Here is a 19034-nt window from a genome sequence, read left to right on the forward strand (position 1 = left end):
CTTTAGTTATCAGTTACTTAAACATTCAAAAATTATTTTAAGAAAAGACCCCCTACTCCTATCTGAAAATAAGTCAAACAGTCATAGATAACACTAAGATATAGAACATAGTTCACAGATTAAAGCATAAATCTGTGTGGATTAGGTCTAATGCATAAGATTGGTTTTTAAAAGCACATTTTAATAAGATTTATCCAACCATAATAATGCCTTACATTTTACAAGCACAGCTTGGTTGACAAATTCAATATTAGAAAACTGGTAGTGGATTTTCATGTCTTAACATTCCTATCTGGAGGGGGGAGGAAAGGGAAAGAAAATCAGATATGCACGAGGCAAGAGTTTATGCAGCTGTTCAATAGATTTTTGTTGAAGGAAAAGGACAGACTGAAATGAACAGTGAAAATGTGTGAATAGCAGAAATAAAAAGATGAATTAACAGGAAATATAAAACAAGGAGGAATGAAACAAAAAGTTATATGATAATATACTGTTCAAAACTACACACACACAGTGTTTTCTTCCCATTCTAGTTATTCAAACTGCAATGGCAAGGCCAAGCGCTTGTGATTTATTACACAGGAAGAAACTAAATCTAATTAAAATAAAAAGCTGAAAATAACTAAATATAAATTATGAAAGAAAGAGAAAGTGAATGGATGATAAATTGAAATCTAACCTAATGAATGGGTATAAGGAAATTATTTTAAAGTAAAAATTAAGCATAACTAATATGAAATGTTGATATTAATAATAGAATTAGTTAGTTAGATTATAAGGAGTTGGGATGGTAAAGGGAATAGGAGAAATTTTAGTAGTTTATTAAAAGTTTTTTAATGATTTAGGAGTTTTTCAAGGAAAAGATGTAAAAATAGAAGTTTGTACACTACAGTATTGTATTGTACAATTACAGTAATATGCTCTGCAGTACAGTGAATGAACTACCTGAAAATAAGTTATTTTTAGAGTTTAAATTGAACTCACTAAAGTAGCCGTCAGTTGTTGAGGCTGTGATGAGTTCTCTTACTTTGAGGGATCGATTTTTTCAGATTTTTCATTTCTTGGTGGTCTCTATTACTTCCCTATTGAACTTCGAGGTAGGTCTGTAGTGTGTAACGAGATTCTTGTATGGTTCTAAGTCCGACTTCTCATCTCAACTTTTCTTCCCTTCCAAATAATTAAGCAGGCTTTTTACATTTCAAATTTGAGATATTTAAGGCCAAAATAAATCAATAAAACTTTCATTCATCCAATACCTTAGTAACAAAAATGGCAAAGCATTTCCGATCTATAGGCATGGCCAGACAAAGTACTCCCAGAGAGCATATTTGGTAGACTTGCCTTACACTTCACTTATTGTAGGAGAAAGATGACAAGATATGGCTAGCTCTTTGTATATTGAAGAAATTTGGCCTGTGAATAATGAATTGGTTGTAATTTAATCACAATGTACTAAATGAGAGCAAAAGAGTGGATAACTATGCATCTGACAATTTTGGTTTTTTGGTAAAAGAGGATGTTGTTCAGTGTTTTGGAAATGTTGGGTTAGTGAAAGCTGATAGCAGTTGCTTTGTTACATTAGGACTACAGAATTGGAAGTATCATGGAGGAAGTTTAGCACCTCATGGAGTAAAGTGTACTCCCCTATTCAGGAAAAGCATCCTTTGGTACTGTAGAGGAGTAATTTGGCATTTACGGTGAGTTCCATGTCTTGGGAAGAAGTTTGAGGTGGGAGAGTGATATAGGCTACATCTTCATTTGCTTCAGAGACATCTCAAGTGCACACTCGTTTGCACTGTAATTAACATAGCCTCGATGATTCCACGTTAATAACAATACCGTTTTAATCTTTCCAATTAAGTCAGTAATGCAAATAAGCTTGGAACTGAGAGCTCTCACTTCCCATGGCGCTTATTCTTTAAGCATAGTGCTCATGTGCCCCATAATGTTTGGGATGGTTATGGTTATATCTGCTACTCACTTCACTTAGTGTAAAGATCTACACCAGAAAACCTTGAATGTTGGTTTTTTGGTGGTGAAAGCTGAAAAGCAGGCAAAGCTTCTACCACTAGTGCCCAAGTCTCTCTCTTACAAATTGCCTGGCAGTGGTGCTGAAAGTGCCTCTAAATAGCTCAATGATTGTACCTTTAGTGCATATGATTTGCACCTTCTATATTATTATTATTATTACTTCCTAAGCTACAACCTTAGTTGGAAAAGCAGGATGCTATAAGCCCAGGGGCTTCAACAGGGAAAATAGTCCAGTGAGGAAAGGAAACAAGGAAAAATCAAAATTTTAAGAGTAACAACATTAAAATAAATACCTCCTATGTAAACTATAAAAACTTTAACAAAACAATAGGAAGAGAAACAAGATAGAACCACATACCTGAGTGTACCCTCAAGCAAGAGAACTCTAACCGAAGACAGTGGAAGACCATGGTACAGAGACTATGGCACTCTTCTGCCCTTAACAAGAGGAAAGTGGCCACTGAACAATTACAGTGCAGTAACCCCTAAGAAGAATTGTTTGGTAATCTCAGTGTTGTCAGGTGTATGAGGACAGAGGAGAATAAGTAAAGAACAGGCCAGACTATTCGCTGTGTGTGTAGGCAAAGGGAAAGTGAACCGTAACCAGAGAGAAGGATCCAATGTAGGATTATCTGGCCTGTCAAAAGACCCCAAAACTCTCTAGTGGTAGTATCTCGACGGGTGGTTGGTGCCCTGGCCAACCTACTACCTATAGCACTTATGAATCTCACTCCAATCATGTCTCTGAGTCTTGTGTCAATTGCTCCTCTGTTTCTAGCGCTAATCGAATCTACAATTCTAACACTAATTATGCCTCTAATTTTAGTGCTAATCATCCCTCTGACTCTAGCTTTAATTACACCTTTAATTCTAGCAGTAATCACCACTGATTTTAGCACTAATTGTGCTTCAGATTGTTACATGAGTATAGCTTCTAATTCTTTTTGTGATTTTACCAAAAGTTCTCGCACCAATTGTGCAACTGTGCCTTGGCCCTCGGTGCTTACAGGTTGCTTGCTTGTCTCACTGAAAACTACCAAAATTCTGTGCTGTTCGAGAGAAAGAATAATTTCCTGACCTTTTTAGGGGGTACAGAATGTTCTTAGGAGTGTGCAGATTCTGTTTTTTCTATTGGTGAATGAGGCAACTAAGAGGCTTTTACCAATCTCTCTGTTCAGACAGTAGTTGCCAAGCTGGTTCTAAATGTGGTTGAAGCCTTTCAGAATTCAAGGTTCTTACCATCCCTGTGGGAGGAAGACCAGGATTCCAATGTTGAATACCCTTCTCCAGCAATTTTGATTATAATTCAAGTGTAGTACCCAGACAAGATATATCAATTGGAAGTAATAGATGAAAAATTTGCATTTTCTCCTGCCTTGTCAATATCTTTAGGCATAAGACTTCCAAGGCTATGAAAATAGAATTCACTCGAGCCAGAACACCATAAAAACTTGACATAAATTCTCCATATCTGAACCAGCTTTTCTTTTACCTAGGGTATGAGACTCAAAAGAGCCAAGTCTTTCGACATGCTTGAGAAACCTTCATCGAGTGCTCCACTTGTGGAGAACCCTAATTGATAATTTCAAAAGAATAGATGTGTCTTTGGATAGGACCTCTTGGTCTTCTAAGGATATAGCTAATATTTCAAAAGGGTTAGGAAGGATTACAGATGGTTTTTGCTTTGCCTATCACATATTATGAATCATCAATAAATTTTAGTAAAGATTTCAGAAAATATGCCATCCTTAAATAGCAAATGATGGAAATTTACTGTTTTCTGACTTGTTAGATTGTGATGCTAGTGAAGCACTCAGTTTTGTCTCTAATGGGATTTTCAGAATACAGAAAGTATTACAGCTCCATCATTTGCTCTGTTGCTAGATCTTAGCAAATTAGCTAAGATGATAGTGCTGGTGTCAAACAAAGGACAATTTGGCACCTACTTAAGCCTCAAAGGTTTCTGCTAGTAAACCTAGGCCAGGTTTAAATCCAGTAATGGCTTCTCTATCTCCAGCCCAACACCACACCACACCACTCATCCAGCCCATTGACCAACAGGTCATTTCAAACTTCAAGAAACTGTACACGAAGTATTTGTTTGAGAAATGCTTCAATGTTGCAGACAAGACCAATCTCACCCTTTGTGAATTTTGGAAGGATCACTTCAATACAGTATTGTTCATTGCTCAAAAATTATTGATGAAGCATGGCAGGGTGTAACGCAAAGAACCTTGAATTCAACGTGGAAAAAATTGTGGCCAGATTCCGTAGCTGAAACGTACTTTGAAGGGATCGATACGCCTCGGCCTGACCCCGAACCTATTGTGTTGGAAGAGGTTGTGTCTCCTGGAAAGGTCAAGGGGCTGGAGGTAGATGAGGCAGACGTGAACGACCTTGTCGAGGAGTATCAAGAAGAGCTCAAGACGGAGGAATTGATTGAGCTCCAGAAGATGCAACATACGGAGGTACAGTATTGCAAGAGCTCAGTAGCGAGGAGGCGGAACCAAAGGACTGCCTTTCTTCAAAGGAGATTAAGGAAGTGTTTGCTAAGTGGTAGGATGTGTCTGAATTTTTAGAAAAGACACACCCAGACAAATTGTTTTGTGGGCGTGCTTCAACTTATTATGACGACACTTGCCCGAGTTGTTTCCGCAACATCTTTAAAGGGAAACAGAAATCAGCCTCCTTTGATAGGTTTTTATTTTTTTTTTAAAGGCTTGCAACAAGTGAAGATGAAAGCAAGGCAAAAAGAGGTAAGACAAGTGAGGAACAGTAAAACAATAAAAAATAAAAATAGAAGTTAAAATACATAAGATTAAAATTTATTTCCTAATTAACAGTAGGTGTAAGTTAATTTCATTTAAGTAAACTTAAAGTGTTAAGATATGTAGTGTAAGCAACAGCATTTTTGCATTTCTAATTGGTCTTTTAGACATAAAGTTTGAGAGGCAAGACAGAGCTTGTACACTGGATCCTTATATACCTCCTCTCACTAAAGTAAGCATTCTTGAATAACCTGTTTTTTTTTTCATTTGTGTAGATAGCGTTTCATATCGTACGATTCTCTTAAGTGTTTAACACTGTTGGTAATGTTTCCGACAAAGCTGGTCAGTTGCATCATGTTCTCGATGAATCTGTTTCGTTCACTTGCAAGCTCGTCCACTACTGTATCTCATTTGTAAGGCGTACAGTATATTAACACTCGTGCTTTTATTACTTTTATGAGACTTCAAGATTACTGTATACTGTAGTGAGTTATCCATATTCAGTGACAAAATATAGTATGGTTAAGAAAACGGTAATAAAAGAAAAGTTTAATCCACAAAATAATATACAGTATTACCATTACACTGGAGGTGCAGTTGCATAGGGATGTCTTTCGTCTCTGAATCTCAATTTAGAGTATACTGTATGCAGCACGACTGTACGTAACATGCTAGGTTTTATTTTGACGATCAAATGTTATCTAACAGTCTTCTTCTCAGTGAGTAGCTAGATTACTTTATATATCTAAGGTTTTCATTTATCAATTTTTTTTAATTAGTTTCAGATTTTCCAAATATTTTTGTATCAATTTCCACCACCAATGCCTTTATATTAAAGTGTATTTCCATCACTACATGTAGTCTTGAAGAATGTTTACAAAGTGAATCGAAACACGTGTTGACACCAAATAGTAAATGGAGAAACAAATGCATTTTCCATTTTATACTGAAAACTATCTGGAGGACAGTCCATCCAGAGAGAGACTATCTTTATTCCTTGAATGCCACCAAAATATTGTCTATTCATTTTAAACTTAGAATAACATGCTCAAGTACAGTATATAGAAATGGTAAGGCATGGATAACCTGGACGGAAGCTCAGGGGATGCTTCACTGAGGAGAGATGAACTGGAATCAGGGATCAATGTATTCTTCAAATATGTAACTTCTGAGACAATCGAGGCCAGCTTTAAGAGCTCTACATCAACCCCTTTGCAACCTTGGAATCTTGAGCTGCATTGGGAAAAGAAAAAATATGGCATGGATGGGAGTGCAGAAACTATTTCATTGCAGAGAAAATGCAGAAGCATCAAGATCGCAATTTGTCATAAGGAAAGGTGCCCCATCAAATGGAATAGAGTCCATGATCAATGCAGACCACAAACCTAATTTCTGAGGGAGCTTGTGAGCTTCACAAACTAGAATGCTTTGAACAAGAGATGACATTCCTGAAGAACTGACGTCAATCTGGGTGCAAAATATGGAATCGTAAGCTTCACAATATTCTGTGAAGCAATGTGAAAAATGATTTACGTATTTAAAAATTAATCTTAAATTTTTCATCTTTATATTTCTAGAGTTTTCATTTATCAATGTTTGTTAATTATTTTCTGAGTTTCGATATATTTTTCTATCAAAATCTCCACCACCAATACCTTTATATTAAAGTGTAATTCCATCACTAAATGTTGTCCTGAAAAGGTTCACAAAGTGAATTGAAATGTCTTGACATCAAATAATAAACAGAGAAACTTTAATTTATTTTCCATGTTATTCTGAAAATTATTTGGAGGACAGTCCATCTGGAGAGGAATTATCTTCAATCTTTGAATGTTTTCAAGACGTGTGTTCATTTTAACAGTAGAATAACATGCCCAAGTACTGTATTTAGAAGTGGTTCGGCATTGATAACCAGGATGGCAGTGCAGGGGATGGTTCACCGTGGAGACAATGCTGGCAAGAAACTCCAAGCTGCTGTGGAGAGTAATGCAATTCCAGAAGAACTTGAATCAAGGATCAATGTAGTCCTCAAATATAGAACTTCTGAGGGAATGAGTAAGCTTCACAAACGAGGCCAGTTTTAAAAGCTTTGCATCAACCCCTTTGTAACATTGGAATCTTGAGCTGCTTCAGAGAAAGAAGAAAATTGGCATGGATGGGAGTGCAGAAACTTTCATTGAAGAGAAAATGCAGGATCATCAAGATCTCAGTTTGTCATAAGGAAGAGTGCTGCTTCAAATGGAAGCAAGTCCAAAATCACTGCAGACCACAAGCCTACCGGTAATTTCTGAGGGAGCTTGTGAGCTTCACAAATTAGCCTACTTTGAACCAGAGATGACATTCTTGAAAAACTGACGTCAATCTGACTGCAGAATATGGAATTTTAAGCTTCATGATATTCTGTGAAGCCTTGTGAAAAATCATTTATGTACTTAAAAATTTATCTTAAAATTTCCATCTTTGTATTTCTAAAGCTTTCATTTATCACTTTTGTTAATTAGTTTCTGAGTTTCCATATATTTTTGTATCAAAATTTCCACCTCCAATACCTTTACATTAAAGTGTAATTCCATCTCTAAATGTAGTCCTGAAGAAGGTTCTCCAAGTGAATTGAAACACGTATCAACACCAAATGATAAATGGAAAAACTTAAATGCTTTTATCGTGATATTCTGAAAACTATCTGGAGGAAAGTCCATTTGAAGAGAAACTGTCTTAGATATTGAAATACCACCAAGACATTGACTATTAATTTTAAATGTGTGTGATCGTGTGATATATGGCCCTCTATTATATCAATTCTACCATACAATCTTACAGACAATGGAAAGTGTTTCTTGCATGAAGGTATTAGTTTCTTATTTTATCAATTAATCAGTCAAGTTTAGGCCAGAAAATTATTACTTATTTTTTCAGGAACTGAAATTACTTTCATATGACTAATGAGCTAAGGTTATAATTATTATAACTTTTACAATGGAAAGGGAAATTTTCATGTATTGTAGCTGATAAATTGCTCTCGCAGGTAAAATGTTATCAATGGCTAGTCAAATGGAATCTATCAGTATAGTGCAACCAAGTGAGGTAACCAACTTTATGCAGTACTATGTTTCTGATATAAGTCCCTTTATATTTAATTATTATTATTATTATTGTTATTATTATTATTATTATTACTTCTTGCTAAGCTATAACCCTAGTTGGAAAAGCAGCATGCTATAAGCCCGATGGCTCCGAAAGGAAAAATAGCCCAATTAGTAAAGGAAATAAGGAAATTAAATAGACTACAAGAGAAGTAATTTACAATTGAAATGAAATATTTTGATAACAGTAACAATATTGAAATAGATCATTCATATATGAAATATAAAACCTAAAAAACAGGAGGAAGGGAAATAAGATAGAGTAGTTTGCCCGAGTATACCCTCAAGCAAGAGAACTCTACCCCAAGACAGTGGAAGACCACAATAGAGAGGCTATGGCACTACCCAAGACTGGAGAACAATGGTTTGATTTTGGAGTGTCCTCCTAGAAGAGCTGCTTACAATAGCTAAAGAGTCTTCTACCCTTACGAAGAGGAAAGTAGCCACTGAACAATTAGAGTGCAGCAGTTAATCCCTTAATCAAAGAAGAATTATTTGGTAATCCCAGTGTTGTCAGGTGTATGAGGACAGAGGATGATATGTAAAGAATAGGTCAGATTATTCGGTGTATGTGTAGGCAAATAGAAAATGACCCATAACTAGAGAGAGAGATCCAATGTAATACTGTCTGGCTAGTGAAAGGATCCATAACTCTCTAGCGGTAGTATCTCAACAGGTGGCTGGTGCCCAGGCCCAGCCTACTACTACTACCGTAAGAAAATTGACTATCTGATGCCTAATTTGTGATTTGTCATAAACTTTGTGAAATCCACATGAAAATTTTCTTAGAAATACAATTTTTTCACAGAAAAATTTGTTTTTTTTTAATAGATTATGTTTACAAAATTTAATGTATTATATATATGTCTCCAGCATTTTGATACTAGTAATTAGAGACTATTACAAGTTAATAGCTCAATGGAGCAAGAACTTATAAGAAAAATTCTTGAAATTTCTGCATAAAAACGGCAACCATCTTGAATAATGGCCGCTGAACTGGCACTAAGCTGTGGATACGAAATGTCCATACACTATTTTTGGACACTAAATATCACGCTAACCAAAAATTAAGGTTGGATCTGTTCACCACATTCATTATCAATCTTGAAATTATAGTGTACGGCCGATGAAAAATGAAAATAATTCAATATTCTCTTTGAAATAAGTGTGTGTGTAGTAAGAATTTAATTATTATTTTATCATAATCTCTAATGATTAACATTTACATAAAATATGTTATTTCAGCTTGAAATATATTGAAGTGTAGAATTTATATAAAAAAAAAATTGATATAATTTTCTTATGTTAATGAAATATTTTATTCTTTCTTCCTGAAAGGAAGTTCTTTAAAGATATAACAACATGAAATTTGTTGAAGTCCTCTTCTCAATAAATATTTTCCTTGTGGAAATTTAACACCATAGTCAAACTGAAATGAAATCTCCCTTTACAGCAGTTAGCCAATCAAAATTCATGATTCCATGTCAATATCAAATATTTTTGTACTCTTATCTTATGAAATTTATAAAGATCTTCCTTAAAAAAAATATTACCAAATAACAAAGTTCTGTCTTCAACAAACAACCAAATCTCTTTCTGGGGTCAATTTGCTTTTTGGTCTCAAAGAACTTTCCTGTAAAAGGCTAAAACAGGGAATTTAGTACAACATAAAATTACCAAAGAAATATTGTCTCCCCTACTCTATGGCCTGTATTTTAATGTGCAAACCACAGAATCAGTATGTATAAGGGAGAGACACAGGTTCAGGCACTGTTGAACTTGTCACAGCACCTCCAATGCTGAAATCATCACATAGAACCAATTCTGATAATGGAGACAATGCTACCTGTGGTCTAATTTGCACCAAGCAGTCATGTTCTTTCTAGTCACTGAGTTGTCAACATGTTCCACTGAACTTTAACCCTTAATTCCTGGTATGTATGTATTTATGTACACTTGATGTGGATGGCAACAATATGAATTGATATACCACTTGGCAACCTTACACCTCAAGTATGGGAGAATTTCATGAGCTGGCCATTGTCAGTTATAGAACACAGCCACAGTCCTTAGCACATCATCTGGAGGTGTGATTGCAGACAATCGCCCAAGAGTGACATTACAGCATGGTCTTGACTTTGATAAAGTAAAGGGAGATTTTAGGTGAAGAATATGATGGTAAAAATAATGAATATGCTGATAGGGAATCTGATGTATGTGGTGATGATAAGTAGCAGTAACTGGTAAGCAAGATATTCTCAATCGAGGAAATATAGATGAACCCTTTCCTGATGACAATCAAGATTAAGTTTATATCTTAAAAGACAATGGCGACAATGATGACAGTGATTTATCACAACAAAGTGATATGTAGGAACAAGAACCCAGTAGAGTTGGTTTCAGAAGGGGGCAAACAGGGAAGGCAAAGTCGACAGTGGGTCACGTGAATCTCGAAGCCTCACTGCTAATTGGAGCAGGACGCATTCTCAATGAAATAATGAGGAGTCATTGTCTGCTACAGTTGGCTGAACTAATGGAGAGGGCTTAATTTTGACTGAATATGATTTTATTGCTGAAGCTGGAATTTTCATTGATTTTAGTCTCTCCCTAATGCCAATGAATATAACTTTTAACTGTTTATCGATGAGGAAGTAGTGAACGTTATGGTTGATAAAACAAACAGGTACTATAAGTAGAGGGTAATTGGAGACGACCCAAATACAAAGACAATGAGAAGATGGAAGCCAGTTGGGTTTGCCGAAGTGCTAGTGTTTCCAGCTGTAACCCTGCTCCTGCCTCACATGAATAAACATTGTGTTTGTGACTATTGGTTTAAAGAAATTCATCTACACACAACATTGTTTCCAAAATGCTTGAGCCAGGATAGATATTGAATATTTATAGGTTTCTGCATTTGTCGATAATGATGAATGCAGGTGTATGGTGCTAATAGGTTATGGAAAATTTGAAACATTTTGACAATACTGTAATATGAAATTATTTCAGTAAGTTCTTCCAGTCACTCCAAAAGTTAGAGATCAAGGGATCTCTTATTTTGTTCAAAGGCTGCCTAATTTTTAAACATATAAAAACTAAAGTAAATTGTTTTTGTATAAAGATATATAATACCCCCTCGCTTTTCGAGTGTTCATTATTGCACGTTCACAACACAGAAAACCGTATAACATATTGAATAAAAAATCACGTATTCGAGCGTTCGCAAGAATTACTCACGTGGTGTGACGAATTCAAACAGCTTGCACTTGGCACGCTTCGTGCCCCTTCCCTCTCCACCCAGCACAACATCCCATCTTACGCTAACTCTGCCTCAGTCTTACATTGTCTCTCCTCGCCTGTGCCTGTCTCACTTCATTTTCATATAAAAGTAATGTACAGTATTTGTATACAGTATTACATGCATCTACAGTACATTACCCGGTAAATATAAACAATGCACAGTAATGTGATTCCCTATAGTACTGCTCAAGAGATGACACATCAAGAGTTGCCTCATGCTTCTAGACTACTTCCTTAGAACTTCATATGAAAATGGTTAGCGGCCTTCGTATAGAATATGTACACTTAGTTAATCTTAAATGCAGTATCATTGCATACATATTGTACAGTACAGTATTACAGTAATGTATAGTATTTTTTATTAACTATACTATACAGTACTGTCAGTAAATTACTACATGTAATTTACTCTACAATATGTAAATGTTAGTTATGTATGCAGTGAGTTGGGAAATAGTGTGAGTAGTCTGAACAAAAATAGAGAACTCTTACAATACAGTTAAGCTGTACTGTAGTTATAGTGCTCTATATATATTACAGTAATATATACTACAGTATCAGCAAGTGGTTTATTAGATAGGAACAACAGTAAGGACAAGTTTTTAGCAGCAAATTATAGGCCAATTGCATTGACATAAGATGGTCAATGTAAGACTTATGTGGTACCTTGAAAAGAAGGGTATTTTATCACCCATTCAATGTGGATTCCGAAAAATGCACTCAACGACTGATGTGCTGATACGACTTGAGTCCTCCATTTGTGAAGCCTTTGCCTCCAAACAGCACCATGTGACAGTCTTTTTTCATCTTGAAAAGGCATATGATACCACATGGAGATATGGTATACTTAAAAGAATCAATGAGTGGATTAAGAGGAGAGCTACCACTATTTATTCAGTCATTTCTTTCACATACAGTTTTTCAAGTGAGAGTTGGGGAAACTCTATCAGAGAGTAAATGCCAGGAAGAAGGAGTTCCTCAGGGTGGTGTGCTGAGTGTAACCCTTTTTGCACTAGCAATTAATGGGATATCCTCAGTCATTCCCGGGATGTTCTCACAACATTATTTGTGGATGATCTCTCCATATCATTTGCTGAAGCTAGAATGGCAATGTTTGAGAGAAAAATACAACACTCTATTGACAAAATTATCCAGTGGGCCGATATGAATGGATTTAAGTTCTCCACAAGTAAAACTACCATTGTCCATTTCTGTCGTATCCGGGGAGTACATCCAGACCCGGATATATACACCAAAGGTCAACGGATCCCATGTGCAAGTAAAGCTAAATTTTTAGGGTTGATATTTGATTGTAGGCTTACATGGGTTTCTCACTTAAAAGCATTGAAAGCTAAATGTCTTGAGGCTCTGAATCTTTTAAAAGTATTGTCCCATACATCATGGGGGCAGAATGCAATACTATTTTAAAATTATACAAGGCCTTGATTTTTTCCAAAATTAGTTATGGATGCGAAATATACTCCTCAGCCAGCAGATGACAATTGGAAAAGATCTTTGACCTGCTTCAGAAGTTGATCCTGTTCTGAAGAAAAGAACAGGCTGAAAGGCCTCAATTGGGTGTGGAGAACAGCAGCTCAAAAAGGGTTTTGAGACAACTGGGACTAGTTAGTCAGTTACTGCAAAATAATTCTCAGGTTGTGGACCACACCAGTCTTTTATCCATGTCGTACCCATTGGTCCATATCCCAATATCCACGATCCTTCTTGCAACTGTATCCCAATTGGGTTGAGGAGTTCATTCAGAGGAGACCTATGTGTTCAGGAAATGGTCATCTCAGCTTGCAACATTTCACATGAATGTGTTGGAAGTGTTGTTGGTCATTTTCCTGGTATTAAAGAGAGACTATCCAAGAAGGAGCTCTCATATCAAGATATACATAGACAGCCAGGTAGCAGTACCGTATGTTGCCTTAAGAGGAGAAGATCCTTCCTGAGAATTATAAATGCAGCAATTCTTCCCATTATGAAGTTCCTTAAAAAGAGGGAATATTTCTTCTCCCATTAACTCTTGGGCTCGTATCTCATTCCAAGAGATCTTAAGGATTATCCGAGATCTCCAAGTAATTTTTTTTTTTTTGCAACAAAAGATAACCACAAACTTCCACTATACTTAGCTTTGAATGTGGATTCTCAGGCAGTGGCAGCCAATGCCTTGAACACTCAAGTGTTTTGATTTTGAAGGCTTTGTATATCCTTCACAACTTCTCAGGGTCAGCTGTGCTGGTATCTTCACACAGGCCAAACAGTCCACGCTATCCATTGTTTTAGCCTATGAAACCAAAGTTACACCTACGGACACCACAACTGCATCAGTGAGTAAGGACTCGGAATATCTTTGTTTCATCGTTTTTAACCCAGAAACTTGATACTTGAAATTTCTCTCCCACGTATACGGAAGGGAATTTTCAGCTCTCATCATAACATATTTATTGGGCTGTAAGAGGTCTTTTTCAACTAGTCAATACCAGTTGGTGTGAAAGGCATGAATTGTCTTCCTGAGGGATAGGTCTTTGTGCCGATAGCCCCCAACTTCTTGTCTTCCTTTCTGGTCTCCCTCTTTGGAGATAGGAAGCTTAAGCAATCAAAAGTCTTTTCATATAATTCTGCATTGACAGAACCTCTTAATGTGCCTTTTGACATGGATTTAGACTTGGATATGTTAGGCAGTATTACTCAGACTTAATTTACAATGACCATCTCCAAAATTCCCTTTAGTGTACTGGAATCTTGATAGAGTGCTTAAGGTTTTGGAAAAATTAGATAATTGCTCCATTTCCCTTAAAGGGTTACTGCAGAAAGAGTAGGTGAGCTTGCAGCATTGTAGAGGAGCAGTTCATCACCATTATTCCTGATTGTCTCTTGATTCTGACTTCGGTATCTTGATAGAGTGCTTGAGTTTTTGACAAAATTAGGTAATTGCCATTTCCTTTAATAATGTAATTTCAGGACATCCAGGGCTTTATGGGTTAGTCTAGAAATATGGCATATATAAGACACTACCTGAAACAAATCCAAATGGGGCAACATTTATGTGTGGTACTTGGTTTTTTATTGGCACCTGTAAGGGGTAATCAGATATGAGGAGGGGCAGATCAACCAGTCCCTTCAGCAGAAGAATAATGATAGGCATCTAGCTGCTTCTCCATAATTTTTCCCTAGTGAAATGAGGGTCAGACTTCTTAGTTTTTTCTCACCCATACAAGTACATGCCAGGAAGGAGGAGTTCCTCAGGGTAGTGTGCTGAGTGTAACCCTTTTTGCACTAGCAATTAATGGGATACTCTCAGTCATTCCCCGGGATGTTCTCTCAACATTATTTGTGGATGATCTCTCCATATCATTTGCTGGAGCTAGAATGGCAGGGGTTGAGAGGAAATCACAACTCTCAATTGACAAAATTATCCAGTAGGCTGGTATGAATGGATTTAAGTTCTTGACAAGTAAAACTACCATTGTACATTTCTGTCGTATCCGGGGAGCACATCCAGACCCGGACATATACATTAAAGATCAACGGATCCCATGTGTAGGGAAAGCTAAATTTTTAGGTTTGATATTTGATTGTAGACTTACATGGGTTTCTCACCTAAAAGCATCAAAAGCTAAATGTGTTGAGGCTCTGAATCTTTTAAAAGTATTGTCCCATACATCATGGGGGCAGACTGCAATATTATTTTAAAATTATACAAGGCCTTGATTTTTTTCCAAAATTAGTTATGGATGTGAAATATACTCCTCAGCCACCCCAAGCCAATTAAAGATATTAGATTCAATACATCATGCTGATATTAGATTGTCCACAGGAGCATTTAGAACCTCACCTATCCCAAGTCTCCTTGTTGATGCTGGAGAGTTACCTCTAGACCTTTACCGAATGTCTTCTATTATTCGGTATTGGTTTAGATTGCAAAGACTCCCAAATTCTTTAGCCTTTCAGACTGCAAGCCTTGTAAGGCACTAAACATACTTTGAGTTGCACCCAAAATCTCCTCAACCTAATGGCTTTTGGGTGAAACAATTATTAAACAATCTTGATATAATTAGAAGTAAGGTACTTCCATTCAAGGTATCATCAACGCCTCCATGGAAATTACCAGAGATATCTTTTTGTAAATACTTTATTGGGGTTAACCGCTATTGAGAAAGTAGCGTTGGAGGAGGGGGGTAATTTTACAATTTTTAGTGAATGCAAGGAGTGTCCTTCAAGCTTTAGAAGTTTTTAATTTTAGTAACCCTCTAGTTTTAAAGATTCTAGAATGGCTTTTTATTATTGGAAGGAGGTTATAATGTTTCGATTTTGTTGGGTTCCAGCACATGTAGGTGTGTCTGGGAATGAGAAGGCATATTTACTGGCAAAGAATGCTGCATCCGAGTTGCTGCCAAGAAGGTATCCCATTCCTTGTAATGATTTCTTACCCAACATCAAAAAATTTTGTAATAAATGGCAACAGCACTGGAATAGTCTAGATGCCAATAAAATGAGAGAAGTAACAAATGTCGTATCTCCTTGGAGGTATGACATGATGCCCCGTAAATGGAAGAAGACTCTTTGTCGTCTCCGCATTGGTCACACTCGGTTGATACATGAGTTTCTTCTGAAGGGCCAACACCAGCCTTATTGCGACGACTGTTTAGTACCTTTAACAGTGAGGCATTTGTTGACCGAATGCCCCAATTATAATAACTTAAATAGATATCTATTTGAGGCTCGAGGTGAGGGTGGCAGGTTCATCCTTGCCAAGATTCTTGGACATGATGCATCCTACTATGTGAGCGGCATTTTTAGATTTATTTCAGGAGCAGGTCTTCTGAAAACTATTTAACTTTTATAGTGACATTCAACTTTTATAATTTTAATTGAATATTCTTTTAATTTTTATATAAAATAAATGATATCAGCATCAATGGCCTTAGATGTCAGGATGCCAGAAAACTTTAAATCAATCAATCAATCTCACCCATACAAGCATGATATAGCTGTTTGCTTGGTTGGAGATGTTTGTCCTTTATGATGTATAAGTCTGCTCAATTATTGTTCTGCTAATTGTCCTTGGAAACCACACAGCACATTAACCCCATAAAGGGGTTTTGACAAAGATTAAACCTATTTTTGGGGAGCGGCTGAATTGTCTCCAAGACCCTCTCTCCAGCCTATCCTCATATAGGGAAGGGGAACATTTTATTCTCATTCCAAGTATGGAAGATGGCAGCTTGTTAGAAATTAGCGCCCAGGTAGCATCATCTCCAGTATTAGTTTTTGTTCTCGGTGATGACATGTCAATGGTTGCTACGTGATTTCAACATTGGAGGTGCTGTGATGAGTTTGATAGTGCCTGAACCCATGAGTCTCCAATATGCACACTAAGTATGTACTTTGCACATTGAAACACTAACCCTAAAGCTAGTGAGACAATATTTCTTTGGTAATTTTATGTTTTACTAGATTATCTGTTCTTGCCTTTTACAGGAAAGTCCTTGGAGACCACACAGCACCTCCCCAAAAATGAGTTTTTCCTTGTCAAAATCCATTTTATGTTATTTAAGCGTGAAAGGGTTCAGAGAAGCATAATACATTTTTTTGTACTAAGGAAATGGGGAAGAAATTTATATGAAATTTTATGCTGTAGATTAGTTTTTACTAAATGTACATTAATTAAAATCAATACCAATAGAATAAGGTGGGAAATAGTGAATAAAAGGGAATAAGAATGTTAAAGAATAAGAAAGAGGATAAGGATAATATGGAACAAGGAAGGGAGTTAAGATATAATGAATATATAAGGAATAAACATAGACTGAAATGGATAGTAAAGAAAAAATGAATGACAGAAATGAAAAAATATAGAAAAGAGGGGAAAACTGGAGAAACTTTCGAGCCTTTGGCATTAAATAAGATTAATACAGATGAAATACAGTTGGCAAAACAGAATACTGTAAAATGAAATAAGGATAGTAAGAAATAAGAAGCTGAATAAAGATATGGGATGAAGATGATTTGAAATAAGGTAGAAAATAATGTTATAAGGAAATAACTAGCCTGAAATTAACAGTAAAATAGTGTGAGTAACAGAGATAAAAATATAAAAGAAAAGGATGGAATGGGTGAAACATTTTAGCCTTTATCCATCATTCCCTTTACTTGAAGCATGACTTTATAGCAGCCTACCATACTGAGAGGTGATATAATGGCATGTAATATGGAGGTTTTACATTTATTACTACATTTAGGGTTTTGGTTCTAATTTTGACTGTTTTTGAGGATTTTGTTTAAATTTTATTTTTAGTAAAGTATTGGTTAAGTTTTTTTGTAAATAGGTTTGAAAATTCTTTTGAGTTCCAAGAGAAAATTTTCACATGTTAATCTTTTATCCAGAAATTTTTGTTTGGGCAAAGGTACTAAATACAAATCTCTATTTTTTTAAATACATTAATGTACAGTATCCTTCTGCAATTTCTTTTACCTTTAGTACAATATTTCTTTTCATCTAAATATTTTTTAATTATTTTTTCAGAAAGGTGGTGGTGTCGAAGCTTACAAGTACAACAAACTACAGATGGACGATGAAGAAGTTGATGTGTCTGTAAGTCCTAGAGCTCAGAGTCCAAGGGGTGTACATAAATTAAAGTCTGAAGACCAAGTCCCTTTGATTACTGAGTAATTGATGTTTATAGCATCTGTGCTTTCTCAAAAATAACTTTTGTTGTGATCTTCATGTTAAAATCATATAATTAAAATGCAGCAAGTAAGTAAAAAGATATGCTCCTATTTTTATACAGTAAATGTTAAAAAATATACAAAGATTTTATATAGGCAATAAATGCTTTTTAGATTATGTTCGCTATATTTTTATGTTAATATATATTTTTTGTCAGGAGATCTTAAACTACAATTGCAATAAATAGCTCAAGCAAGCCTACCAGTAACTATTGGATGATAAAGTTTTATTTTAGTCTAAGCAATTTTCTACACATTTAGTGAAACTATTAGAGTGATGGCTGTTAAGGTTACCATGGGTTCTTGGAAGGAATCTTTTCACATTATTTATTGAAGTGGAAATATGGGATTTTTATTTTAGATTGTAGTTGTCACATCCGGTTGTTGATTATACCATATATGTTTTTTGCACAATTCTGTTTATTAGTTCCAAATCTGGGAGACAACTTATTGTAATAATTTGGGTTTAGAGGATTCTTATTTTTTCTTGATTTTATATCTTTAGGTCTTTCCATTTCACTTAAAAGCTACTGTGAAAGTAAATAAAAGAAATTTATATTGTGCTAAATGTAAAAATTAGTTTTCTTCCCTAATACATTGGATATCCTATATGTAGTATTCTTTGTCAAAATTTATATGGTCAAACTAGCCACAAACTGAAGTTTGAGGGCATTATACTTTCGATTAAGGAATATTGTCAAATATCAGTAAGTTGAAAGTATCAGGTCATTCTCCATGCAGTTTTCACTTGTAATGTTTATTGTGTAGCATATTATGCCATTAACTTGGTACCAGTGTCAAATACCAAATTTATTTTATACTTTGAATGGAAGTTATGCTTTTGTAGGTTACAATGGACCAGGTGTTATGATACGATGCAATGAAAGAACATCCAAGAGAAAAACATAATCTGTTAGGGATTGATAGTATCACAGAACAAGGGGTTATGATTTACAGTATTATTTGTCTGAATCTTACCTTTGTATAAAAAAGTGTGTTAATTGGAAGTGTCAACTTGAACTCATAATGAAAAATTTAGAAATGTTCTCCCAATCCATCC

General features: G+C 35.6%; 1 protein-coding gene across 7 annotated transcripts in view; it reads left to right on the forward strand.

Annotated features, from left to right (window-relative positions):
- Positions 1-18550, forward strand: part of LOC137651552 (solute carrier family 22 member 15-like) — a 221822-nt gene extending 203272 nt beyond the window's left edge. For all 7 annotated transcript variants that reach the window (XM_068384795.1, XM_068384781.1, XM_068384783.1 and 4 more), the window contains one exon: positions 17772-18550. In XM_068384795.1, the coding sequence (XP_068240896.1) occupies positions 17772-17918 (147 nt within the window). In that variant the 3' untranslated portion in view covers positions 17919-18550. The remainder of the gene's footprint in view (positions 1-17771) is intronic.
- Positions 18551-19034: the final 484 nt, after the last annotated feature.

This window comes from Palaemon carinicauda, chromosome 1 (genome assembly GCF_036898095.1).
Source record: "Palaemon carinicauda isolate YSFRI2023 chromosome 1, ASM3689809v2, whole genome shotgun sequence".
In the NCBI taxonomy this organism is placed as follows: Eukaryota; Metazoa; Arthropoda; class Malacostraca; order Decapoda; family Palaemonidae; genus Palaemon; species Palaemon carinicauda.